Here is a 13,578-nt window from a genome sequence, read left to right as displayed (position 1 = left end):
ATTTTCCTGACAATATTTTGCAGCTTACTTGCTTAACTTAGAACAACTTGTCCCCAGGTACTATTTTTGGATTAATGAATTAACAGTGAAAATGGGTCCCTAACATGAGCTGGATCTACACTCCACTCTTTGGAAATTCAAAGCCACTGAAAGCTATTTGTTTCAGTCGTCTTCAGATTGATATTGCCACTTTGCATTGGCACTTTGCCGAACTCAAACTGGTAGCATAATGCAGTCGGAACTAAGGACACGTTTTGTTCGGGGAACGATGTCTACAGAGATCAAAAAGAATTTCGTTAAAAAAATACCTTTTTGTGCCAGGTACTGCATCTGATGTTTTATAGTGTATTGTTCCTGAAATTCCTGCAGGAACATAGATCCAGAATTACTCCTTCCCAGAAAAGCATCGGAACTGGAGGTCTCCGTTGAACTATCCACACTGTCAATGCCTCGACTGCTGTACGTGCAAGAGTCATAGAGTTCGGTCAACAGACAGTCCACTATGGAAGAAGTTCGCCTACAAGCGATACTTTCCATTCCAGACTGGCGTTCTCTGCCCCGATTGTCAATGTGGGATCCCGTCGCTTTTTCCGTGCCGATCGCCACTTTCGACCAGTGCTGCGTTGGCATTAAAGTTGAGGATGACACAGGCGATGGTGGAATGTTTCCGCTGTCCTTCGACAGAAAGGGGCCTTGGGTTATTCTCTGGGAATCGACAATGTGCATCCACTGCTGCAAGCCGGACCGCCCGTCCGAGCTACTGCAGACAGAGTTCACGAAGGTGCCATTCTCTTCTTCTGAACAATTTCCATTAGAGATATCGACTTCAGAGAGTTCATTTTGCGAGATACGAATAGAAGCAGCCATTCCTACGCCACTCGCTGCTGATCTGCTACAAACTTCCCAACTCCTGACCAGGTAGATCGGGAGCTAGTTCCGGGTCCTCACCATTGCACAGTCTGGGGAGGTAGTCTCAGCGCGCCCTCGATTTAGCCTTTTGTTCCTGGCTCACATTATATTTTTTGTGATTTCAGCAAGAATACTTTGTTTAATATGGCCTTTTTAAACATATCTTAAAGTACATTGTGTTGATGGTATCTTTGTTGAAATCATGGACGTCCAGCTTCCCCACGACACCCATGGCACATTCTGTCTGTTACAATTTGCTCCAGGTAAATTTCGTGTTATGGTTTGCAGTCAACTGCAGATAAAACTTACCAAGACCAGAATATAATATAAAAAAATACATGGCGGTAATTAAATAAATTCAAGAGCAAAATACTTTGTGTTCGATCAAGAGCGATTTTTCAGAAAGCTTGTTCTAAGTGTAAATTTGAATAACAATCCTAAAAATTAAACGTAATTTTATTCATTAATATATGATCAATACATAATTAAAACCATTCAAATGGTAGATACATATCTATATATTCATATTAGATAAATCAGAAGGCATCGACATTACTATCTCGCGCTGACATTTGTATGGTTATTTTTAAAAATGAAATCCATAATTTAAAAGAAGTTTTCTGAACAGCCCAGTTAAGATTACAATTACAAACAAAGGCTCTTCAAGAGACAAGCTGTTTGATTCCAATCTTATCTAGTTACACTTAAAATTGGCAAATAAACGATGTGTTAATTTGTAAGCGGGAGAAGCTGACTTTGGTCCAAGTAAGTGGCTTTCAGAATATTAATGAAACCACTCAATATATCGTACGTGATGTTGTGCTGGTGCATGAAATCAGCACTCAGTCTGTTTATTGATGCTGAGCGACTATTGTGAGTTCCTTGCACTAGCTTTCCGCCTATGATTTATGGGAAATGGTCTGTTGTTTGGGTGTGTTGCACTTAAGTACGCAATAAGATGTTATCTCTTCCTTGCTTTTGCACATTAGAAGTTTGTTCAGATATTATTCAGGAAATCGGTCGACATGACGTTTTAAGATTGGAGATAGTTCCTTCCTGGCTGAAATTCTCACATATAATTGTCAGGAGAAAGTCTGAGTGGTTAGCTTCTTTCCTAACACATAAAAAGCTATCTATTTGCATGTTAAGGATCAGCAAATCCACTTATTCTTGGTATCATGTTTGATGCTGAGATGAGCTTTTGACCACACATCCGCACCATCGCTTAGAACGCCTATTTCCACCTCCATAACATCACCCAACTTTGCCCCTACCTCAGCTCCTCTGCTGTTAAAACCCTCATTCATGCCTTTCTTACCTCTAGACTTGACTATCATAGAACGGTTGCAGCACAGAAGGAGGCCATTCAGCCCAAAGTTTCTGTGCCAGCTATCTGCAAGAGCATATCACCTAGTCCGACTTCTCTGCCTTTTCCCGATATCTGCAAAGTTTTTCTCTTCAGATTCTTATCCAGTTCTCTTATTCAGATTCTTATCCAGGTCTCGTTTGAATCTGCCTCCACCACACTCTCAGGCAGTGCATTCCAGATCCTAACCACTCACTGTGTAAAAATGTTTTTCCTCATATCGCTGTTGCTTCTTTTGCCAATCACCTTAAATCAGTGTCCTCTGGTTCTGGATCCTTCCACCAATGAAAACAATTTCTCCCTATCTACTCTATCCAGACCCCTCATGATTTTGAACATCTCTATTAAATCTCCTCTTAATTTTCTCTTCTCTAAGGAAAACAGCCTCAGCTTCTCCAATGTACCCGCGTATCTGAAGTCCCTCATTCCTGTGAATCTTTTCTGCACTCCCTGCAATGTCTTAACATTCTTCCTAAAGTGTGATGTCCACAAATGGACCGAACCAGTGTTTTATACAGGTTTATAATAACTTCCATGTTTTTGTACTCTATGCCCCTATTTATAAAGCCCAGGGTCCCATATGCTTCATTAACCACTTTCTCAACCTGCTGTGCAACCTTCAATGATTGTTCACATATTCCCAGGTCCCTCTGCTCCTGCACCCCCACTCCCCACCCCTTTAGAATTGTACCCTTTAATTTATATTGCCTCTCCTTGTTCTTCCTACCAAAATGAATCACTTCACAGTTTTTGGCATTGAATTTCATCTGCCACTTGTCAGCCCATTCCACCAGCCTGTCTATGTCCTCTTGAAGTTTATCACTATGCTCCTCACAGTTCACAATACTTCCAAGTTTTGTGTCATCCGCAAGTTTTGAATTTGTGCCCTATACACCCAAGTCTAGGTCATTAATATATATATATCAAGAAAAGCAGTGTCCTAACACCGACTACTGGGGACTCCCACTATAAACCTTCCTCCAGCCCAAAATATAACAGTTCATAACTACTCTGTATTTCTGGTCACGCAGCCAATTTTGTATCCATGCTGCTACTGTCCCTTTAATCCCATGGGCTTCAACTTTGCTGACAAGCCTGTTAGTGGCACTGTATCAACTGCCTTTTGGAAGTCCATGTCCACCATGTCAACTACATTACTCTCATCAACACTCTTAGTTACCTCATCAAAAAACTCAAGCAAGTTAGTTAAATACAATTTTTGCTTAACAAATCCATGCTGGCTTCCCTTAACTAATTTACATTTGTCCAAGTGACTATTAAATTTGTCCCTAATCATCATTTCTAAAAGCTTTCCCACCACCGAGGTTAAACTGACTTGTAGTTGCTGGGCTTGCCCTTATGGCCTTTTTTGAACAAGGATGTAACATTTGCAATTCTCCAGGCCTCTGGCACCACACCTGTATCTAAGGAGGATCAGAAGATTATGGCCATTTTTCAATTTTTAGCCCATCCAGTGTCTCAACTACTTCCTCTTTCAACATAACTTGGGCAGCATCTTCTTATTTGGTAAAGACAAATGCAAAGTATTCATTTCATACCTCAGCCATGCCTTCTGCCTCCATGCATAAATCCCCTTTTAGGTCCCTAATCGGCCCCACTTCTCCTTTTACCACCCTTTTACTATTTATGTGCCGATAGAAAATGTTTAGATTCCTTTTTATGTTAGTCACGAGTCTCTTCTCATATTCTCTCTTTGCTTCTCTTACTTGTTTTTTTCACTTCCTCTCAACCTTGTATATTCAGCCTGTTTCTTAATTGTATTATCCACCTCACATCTGTCAAATGCACCCTTTTTCTGCTTCATCCTATTCTCTATCTCTTTCAACATTCAGGGAGCTCTGGATCTGTTTGCCCCACCTATCTCCCTCATGGGAATGTACCTTTACTGTACCCGAACTATCCCCTCTTTAAAAGCAGCCCATTGTTTAGTTACAGTTTTGCCTTCCAATCTTGGATTTTAATTTACTTGGGCCAGATCCACTCTCACTCCATTGAAATTGGCCCTCCCCCAATTAATTATCTTTACTCTGGATTGCTCCCTGTCCTTTTCCATAGCTAACCTAAACCTTATGATACTACGGTCACTGTCCCCTAAATGTTCAGCTACTGACACTTGTTTCACTTGACCCACCTCATTCCCCAGAACCAGATCCAGCAATACCTCCTTCCACATTGGACTAGAAACATACTGATGTAGAAAGAAACATACTGATGTAGAACTATTCCAATACTCTTGGATGATTCCCACATTCTACCTTGCATAAGCGTGATGTCATCTGAAACTTTACTGTCTTGTCCTTACTCACGCCAAGTCCTGTTAACCCATCACACCTGTGCTCGCTGATCTACACTGGCTTCTGGTTAAGCAATGACTTGATTTTAAAATTCTCATCCTTGTTATCAAATCCCTGCATGGCCTCATTCCTCATCTCTATAATTTCCTCCAGCCCCACAGCACAGCCCACCGAGATATCTGAGTTCATCCAATTCTGTCCTCTTCAGTATGCTCAATTTTAATCACTCCGCCATTGGTGGCCATGCCTTCTGCTGCCAAGGCCCTAAGCTCTGGAATTCCCTCCGTAAACCTCTCCACCTCTCTATCTCTCTTTCCTCCTTTAAAACACTTCTCAAAACCTAACTCTTTGAGCAAGCTTTTGGCCATCTGCCCTAATATTGTCTTATGTGGCTTGGTGTCAAATTTTGCATTATAATCCTCCTCTGAAATGCCTTGTGTACACTTTATTACATTAAAAGTGCAATATAAATACAAGTTATTGTTGAAAACCAATAACAAATATGGGAAAACAGTTCATAATACTGAAAAGATGCTTCATGGCAGGTAATTTCATTGGAAGAAAGAACACATTTTTACAGCACCTTTCAAGATCTCAGTTCCAAAGCACTTTATGGGCAATGCAGTACTTTTGAAGTATAGTCACTGGTATAATATAGGGACACATGGCAGTGAATTTGTGCACAGCAAGGTCCCACAAACAGCAATGAGATACATCTGTTACATTCTCAACTTTATTTGAAAGATAAATATTGGCCCGGACTCCAGGAGAACTCCCCTGCTCAGGTTCAAATAATGACTTAGGATCTTTTACATTCACCTGAGAAGACAAATGGGGTCTTGGTTTAACATCTCATCTGAAAAATGGCATCTCTTCCTTAGTGCCACAATGAAGTGTCAGCCAAGATTATGTGCTCAAGTCTCTGGTGTGACACTTGAACCCACAACCTTCTGATTCAACAGGCAAGACTGCAACCATTAAATGAATACCCAGCCAGTGACTGGTCAGGGATCAAGCACCAATCAAGGACCAATTCCTGGTATTAGTATACAAATGAAAGACTGTAGCACTGTTTATTTTTTAAAAAAAGTAAAACCACCAGACTATTGCCTCAGTGTTTATTATTACAGATTGGGTACTTGGTCTCTGTTGCCACCTAGTGATTTAATTGAAAACTCACAACTACTGACTACGCAATTATCATTCCTTAACCCATTGTCTGTTGAGATCATGAATTGCTTCCTCTCTTCAGATATTGTTTTCTCACCCCTCAAGTCAGTCTATCATATCTCCTTACTCAAAAAAGCTAATTTTTGTTTAATTTGCCCTCTCTAATTATTGCCACATCTCTAATCTCTCTTTCCAATCTAAGGTCTTGAACATATTGATACCATTCAGCTCTGCACTCATCTATCCCCTTATTCATTCTCACAAGGCTTTTGATAAGGTCCCACGCAGGAGATTAGTGAACACAATTAGAGCACATGGAATAGGGCGTAATATACTGGTCTGGATTGAGAATTGATTAACAGACAGAAAACAGAGAGTAGGAATAAATGGGTCATTCTTAGAATAGCAGGCTATTGTTACTAGTGGGGTACTACAAGGATCATTGCTGGGGCCACAGCTGTTCACAATTTATATGAATGATTTGGATGTGGAGATCAAATGTCATATTTCCAAATTTGCTGATGACCCAAAACAAGGTGGGAATGTAAGTTGAGAGGAGGATGCAAAGCGGCTTCAAGGGGATTTGGACAGGCTAAGTGAATGGGCAAGAACATGGCAGATGGAATGTAATGTGAATAAGTGTGAAGTTATCCACTTTGATAGAAAAACAGAAATTCGGACGATTTCTTAAATGGTGAGAGGCTGGGAAGAGACCTGGGTGTCCTCGTTCATGAGTCACTGGTGCAGTAGGGTGGCACAGTGGCGCAGTAGGGTGGCACAGTGGCGCAGTAGGGTGGCACAGTGGTGCAGTAGGGTGGCACAGTGGCGAGCACCGCAGCCTCACAGCTCCAGTGACCCGGATTCAATTCTGGGTACTGCCTGTGTGGAGTTTGCAAGTTCTCCCTGTGTCTGCGTGGGTTTCCTCCGGGTGCTCCGGTTTCCTCCCACATGCCAAAGACTTGCTGGTTGATAGGTAAATTGGCCATTAGCAATTGCCCCTAGTATAGGTGGGTGGTAGGGAAATATAGGGACAGGTGGGGATGTGGTAGGAATATGGAATTAGTGTAGGATTAGTATAAATGGGTGGTTGATGGTCGGCACAGACTTGGTGGGCCGAAGGGCCTGTTTCAGTGCTGTATCTCTAAACTAAACTAAAAAAAACTTTAAAAAAAGCTACTATGCAGGTGCAGCAAGCAATTAGGAAGACAAATGATATGTTGGTCTTCATTGCACAGGGATTTGAGTACAGGAGGAAAGAAGTTGTGCTGCAATCGTATAGAGCCTTGGTGAGCCTTCATCGCACCTGGAATATTGTGTACAGTTTTGGTTACCTCATCTAAGGAAGTATATACTTGCCATAGAGGGAGTGCAACAGAGGATCACCAGACTAGTCCCTGGGATGGCGGGATTGTCTTATGAGGAGAGATTGAGGAAACTGTACCTGTATTCTCTGGAGTTTCAAAGGATGAGAGGTGATCTCATTGAAACTTAAATAATTCTTACAGGATGTGACAAGGTAGCTAGGATGTTTCCCCTAGCTGGTGAGAACCAGGGAACATAGTCTCAAAATAAAGGGTAAGCAATTTAAGACTGAGATGAGGAGGAATTTCTTCACTCAGAGGGTGGTGAATCTTTGGAATTCTCTATCCCAGAGAAGCTCAATCATTGAGCATGTTCAAGACTGAAATCAATAGATAGCTGGATACTAATGACATCAAGGGAAATGCCGATAGCACGGGAAAGTGGCGTTGAGGTAGATGATCAGCCATGATCTAATTGAATGGTGGAGTTGGCTCGATGGGCTGAATGGCCTACTCCTGTTCCTATTTTCCTGTTTGAATATTTTTACTCTTGTTTCACCTTACCCACAGCTCCAAAACTACCTTGGTCTAATTCATGAACTATATTCTTTGTGACCATGACCGTTGTATTTGATATGGTCAACTTTTTCATTCTCCTCCACTTTGCTCATCTTGTGGTCCACTTGCATGGCATTGCCCTTGCTAGGTTTCAGTCCTATCTTTCTTACTACAGTTAGCCCCATCTTTCAATATTTTTCCTCCCATCCCTGATGAACCCTTCAGATGTTCTCTTGATTTCCATCATTGACCTTGTCCTATTACTGTTTACATGATGCTCCTTGTCATCAATAGGCATGGAGGCTAACTTCCATTATTACCACTATCACTATACTTTGAAGGTTTTAGTCCCTTAAAGGTGCTTTAAATATTAGTTGTTGATGATCTCTCATGACAATGCCTATAGCCATTGGAGTTTAGAAGAATGAGAGCGAATCTTACTGAAACATATAAGACCCTGAGGGGACTTGATAGAGTGGATACTGGGAGGATGCTTCTTCTTGTGGGGAGACTAGAACTAGGGAACACTGTTTAAAAATAAGAGGTCTCGCTTTTAAGACAGTGATGAGGAGATTTTTTTTTCTCTCAGAGGGTCATTAGTCTGTGGCATTCTCTTCCCCAGAAACCAGTGGAGGCTGGGTCATTGAATTTATTCAAGGCTGAGTTAGATAGATTTTTTGATAGACAAGGGAGTAGACAATGGGGTAAGACAGGAAGATAGAGTTGAGACCACGACCAGATCAGTCATGATCTTACTGAATGGTGGAGCAGGGGCCAAATGGCCTATTCCTGCTCCTAAGTCCTATGTTCCTATGACAAAGACGAGGCTCACTCTCTAAAAGACTTGTAAAGGTGACATTATTTGTGCACAAATTGATCTGACACTATATCTTTTACCTAAAGCTTACCTAAGGTTCAGAAATGGGATTGTGTATGATCCTAGTGACATTAGTGTAGGACCAGGTTAGTTTGTCTGATACAGTTTTTAACAGATGGTATAGCTTACTTTGCAAAATTGGCATGTCATGCACTTCAATTGATTTTCATGAATATGCACTGATGACATGAAACTGATTTGCTATCTTCAATAAAACAGTATCTTAAGGTAGGACTGTCAAACTATAGCACATGTGCAAATCCTCAAAATCCAGGTGATTATTTCTTATGTGTTTATTTTCCATGATTCAATTTTGTGGGCCTAAAGGTTTTAGAAGAATTGGCCTTAGAGTTAGTGCCTCATTAGTGGATAGATCCCAAGTCAGAATATTTAAATATGTTAGTGTCACAATTTTGAGATACATGGAAATCAATGGGAACATAGATTTTGGTGCCAGCCATATTGCAATCTCACCTTAGTTAGAAGGTTGTGGGTTCAAGTTCCACTCGCAGAAAATCAAGGCTGACATTTCTGTACAGTACTGAGAGAATGCTGCACTGTGGGAAGTGCCATTTTTTGAAAGAGAGATTAAACTGTGGCCCCATCTGCCCTCCCAGGCTGCAAAGTGCTTTGGGATGTACTGAGGTCATCCATAAATGCAACTCTTGCTAAAAAATTTACTCTAGTGTACTGAGACTCTCTGATATCACTTATTTGCTCCACAAAATCAAACTGATGAAGGGTACACACCAAAAATATCATAATCTGTATTTTTCCTTTAACTGACTTGCTGTATATGTCGAGAATTTTCTGCATTAATTTCAGATTTCCAGCATATGCTGTATTTGCTTTTTATTTTAATTGTGCAAAACAAACTGCTTCTAAATAATTTAGCAAGACTTAAGTTGACTAGCATGCAACCATGGCTGTATAAAGCATTCATTAAGGTATTTCACAGGAAGCTTGTTGCAAAAATTCTGACATACAGCATGAGAAGAATGTAGCAAAGTGGATAGAAGGTTGATTGACAGACAGGTAATAAAGGGTTAGATTTAACGGGCTGAATTTTATAAGCCCGCAGCTGATTTCGGTGGCAGGCGAAAAAATGGGTCGCATGCCAAAGAGCCACCACGATACCAAGTGCGGCAGCTCATTTAAATAGTCGGGGTGGGCCGCCCTCCCATTGATCACGCAGAAGCGCCGGGCTGTCCGTCCCTGGCAATGGCGGCAGCTGCTTATGCGCAGGCGCTGATGCGATTTTTAAAAGGCTGTTAGCCCTATCGGCATATTTAAAGAAATATTTAATGAAATTAAATAAATACATCTCTTTTGCCCCTCTCCCACCCCAATAACAATTAAATTAATTATTTGCCCTTCCCCCCCCCCCACTTACCTTTACCATCTGACTTTCCCCCCCACAACAAACTGCACAAATCTTAAACTACAACCCTTCCTACCATCCCCTACAACCATGATATTAATTTGACCCCATACCTTCCCCTGCACTGAGAAACTTACCTCCTGCTCACCACAAGTGTTGCGTCTAGTTTTCCCGGATAGGGATCTGAAGGTGCAGGAATTCCGGCCACCAGGCTGAAGATCATAGCGGGACATCAGGAGACGACGTAAGTTTAGTTAATTATTTTAATTGATTTAAATATTCAAATTATCATCACATCACCCAGCAGCGGGAAGGCAGACATGATGCCTCGCCGCCACTGGGAGAATTGGGCTGGGCCCTGTCGGCATTGAGCTCCGTGGCGGGCCTCATCCGGGGCCATCTTCAGACACCTCCCCCTCCCATCACTGATCACAACATTGAGGGCTCCTTAAAATCCAGCCCAATGAGTGTTGTTTGAGTTGGAAATGGTCAAGGGTCAGTTTTGTGTCCACTTTTGCTTTTGAAATATATCAAAATCAACAATGACACAAAAGTATGAGATTTGGCAAACAGCAAGTTGGACAGAAAAATACCTCAAAAGACATAGACACATTAGCAGAACGGGCAGACCAATGCAGTTTAATGCAGAGAAGTGTGAGGTAATACATTTTAGGAGGAAATACAAAGGAAATGCATATGCATTCAATGCAAAATCCTTGAAGGGTTTGGATGAACAGAGAGACTTAGTAGTTTAAGTATATAGTTCCCTGAAGTATGAGTGTGGGTAGGAAAAGGCATATAAAGGGCCATAAACATTTTGGGTTTTAAAATAAGGGGCACAGAATACAATAGTAAAGAGGAAATGATAAATTTGTAGAAAATAATGATTATACCAGTTTCAGTACAAGTTTTGGAACATGCATTAAAATCATAGAGAACTTACAATATAGATTCACTGGGATAATGTCAGAGATGGAAAGCTATAGTCATATAGAGAGACTTGAGATAATTTGCACTGAAGCAGAGAAGGTTAAGAAGAGATCTATTAGCAGTTTTTAATTTTTAGCAGGCTTCATAGGGCAAGTACAGAATGATTATTTCCTCTTGTTGGGAAGTCACTGATGAGGGATCATTAATTTAAAATTGTTACTAAGAGAGTGAGGAGATAGTTTAGAATAATTTTATTTATGCACAGCATTGTTGGACCAAGGAGTACTTTGCCACAGGGGGAAGTTGAAGCAGACACTATTGCATCTTTTAAGGGGTAAAGTGGATAAATATTTAAAGCAGATGAATATCCATGGCCATCGGGAGACATCAAGGCAGTGTGATTAGTTTTCAATTGTTGCAGGAAAGAACCTGCTCAGACATATGGGCCAATTGGCCTGTTATGGACAGGTGGGAATTGGCATGGCTGGTTTAAACTGATCACCTCCTAACTGACAACAGGTAATGTTTTGCTGGTCAAATAAACAGACAGTGACAGGTTTTCTCATGAGATTAAAACAGAAGATTAAATATTTATTGAACAATAATCACCCAAAATGTTCGCAACACTACTCACGCACGCATTCACACTCTCATGCACACTCAAGAAAAGCTAGACAGAGGTAATGGGTAAGAGGCATTAAGAGTTTGTGATGTAAAGTCTGCAATTTTCAGGAAAAATCTGTGGGATCCTCTTAGAAAGTAAGCTTTAAAGTTGTAAGCCTGTTTGCTGGTCAGCTTGCCCTTGCTGGGTTGCTGAAGTCTCCTGGCAGATAACACTTCAGTTTAAAGATGGTGCTGGTATCTTAGTTCAATTTTCACAGGTGCAAGAGTTGTTTAAAAGGCACTCTCTTACTTCTCTGTGGCAGTTGGTTGCCAACTCGTCTCAGCAGGGTTCAAATGTCTTAGCTGGAATTGATCTCTCTCACTCTCTCCCTCAGCCTTTTGCTGGAATTAAAAATGGCTATCGATGTTCTCTCTGTGGCTGGAGATCCCAGACTGATGATCCTGATGTTCTGATGACTTGATGACTCCCTTTGTTCTCCAAAAAGATTACCTTTAAAGGTAAATTCATAAAGTGTTAGTTTTTCCCATGTGACTTTAGGCTTTTGGTTCCTGAGGAGCTATACAATAGCTTCTGATTTCAGCCTATTTTGATAAGCTGAGGGATGTTCACACTTTAATGTAGTAAGTGTAGCTGGAGATGGAGAGTCTGTGAATGTCTTTGTTTCAGCTCATTTTGTCTTTCTTTTTTTTTCTTTTTGGGCCTCCTTATCTCGAGAGACAATGGATACGCGCCTGGAGGTGGTCAGTGGTTTGTGAAGCAGCGCCTGGAGTGGCTATAAAGGCCAATTCTGGAGTGACAGGCTCTTCCACAGGTGCTGCAGAGAAATTTGTTTGTCGGGGCTGTTGCACAGTTGGCTCTCCCCTTGCGCCTCTGTCTTTTTTCCTGCCAACTACTAAGTCTCTTCGACTCGCCACAATTTAGCCCTGTCTTTATGGCTGCCCGCCAGCTCTGGCGAATGCTGGCAACTGACTCCCACGACTTGTGATCAATGTCACAGGATTTCATGTCGCGTTTGCAGACGTCTTTATAGCGGAGACATGGACGGCCCGTGGGTCTGATACCAGTGGCGAGCTCGCTGTACAATGTGTCTTTGGCGATCCTGCCATCTTCCATGCGGCTCACATGGCCAAGCCATCTCAAGCGCCGCTGACTCAGTAGTGTGTATAAGCTGGGGGTGTTGGCCGCTTCAAGGACTTCTGTGTTGGAGATACAGTCCTGCCACCTGATGCCAAGTATTCTCCGGAGGCAGCGAAGATGGAATGAATTGAGACGTTGCTCTTGGCTGGCACACGTTGTCCAGGCCTCGCTGCCACAGAGCAAGGTACTGAGGACATTTTGTAGATAGCTCACATCCATGTGTGATGAGCTGCCTTATTTCAATGCAGATTGGGTTCATGAGTTTTGGTTCTTAGCGTGTATTTTAGTGCAGGAGATGGTATTTCTCCTGTGACTGTGTCCTCCATCTTGCTGAAGGCAAAAATGTACTGGTCATTTTAAAAATAGATGTCCTAATTTTTTAATAACTCATCAGCTTATTTTTTATATTTTTTAACACTGCTTTTCTCATGAGTGTGACAGGCCTCATTCTGTGCTGTAAATATGGTTCTAACATAGTCACCCCTTCCTTAATACATTGCAGTACAGTGTGCAGACACATTATTCAAAACACAAATTCAGCTCTAGTAATTTTTTCTAAGGATAGAAACTCTTTTTTAAGGTATTTTTCTTGTCTCCCATTTTTTTGGAATAAACTGCCAAAATGCATTTCACCTGCATCACTAAGGGCTGCTAATTGATGCAACTCTGAAACTGACAGATAGTTGATAGTCTAGAGTGGTCCAGGGAAGATTCTTCAGGGATCTAGGTTGCTTCTCTTGCTGAAGCCATCTGGTGGGTTCCGTACACCTGTGCATCTCATACTAATGTACCTGAGAAACATACCAACCTGCAGTTCTGATGAAAGGTCATTGACCTTCAATGTTAACTCCGGTGCTCCCTCCACAGATTCTGCTTCACCTGCTGAATGTTTCCATCATTTTCTGTTTTTATACCAACCTCCAATGTTATGCTGGGTCCCATCTGAGCCATGGAAGTAGGGACACCCAGCATCGTGAGGTCCCCAGCTCCAAATCTTTATCATTACTGG

The 13,578-nt window shown here is 41.6% G+C and overlaps 1 protein-coding gene across 2 annotated transcripts in view; it reads right to left on the bottom strand.

Moving 5' to 3' along the window:
- tbc1d30 (TBC1 domain family, member 30) overlaps nucleotides 1-13,578 on the bottom strand; it is a 155,199-nt gene that overhangs the window by 107,435 nt on the left and 34,186 nt on the right. Inside the window, exon 2 of one of the 2 annotated variants that reach the window (XM_068050469.1) lies at nucleotides 309-1,153. The exons of the other annotated variant lie outside the window; for it this stretch is intronic. Coding sequence (XP_067906570.1) covers nucleotides 309-867 — 559 coding nt within the window. The 5' untranslated portion in view covers nucleotides 868-1,153. The remainder of the gene's footprint in view (nucleotides 1-308; nucleotides 1,154-13,578) is intronic. 2 annotated transcript variants of the gene reach the window in all.

The sequence above is a fragment of the Heterodontus francisci genome, chromosome 18 (assembly GCF_036365525.1).
Source record: "Heterodontus francisci isolate sHetFra1 chromosome 18, sHetFra1.hap1, whole genome shotgun sequence".
In the NCBI taxonomy this organism is placed as follows: domain Eukaryota; kingdom Metazoa; phylum Chordata; class Chondrichthyes; order Heterodontiformes; family Heterodontidae; genus Heterodontus; species Heterodontus francisci.
The sequence above is the reverse complement of the archived record's forward strand: the minus strand, read 5'-3'. Positions and strand labels throughout refer to the sequence as shown.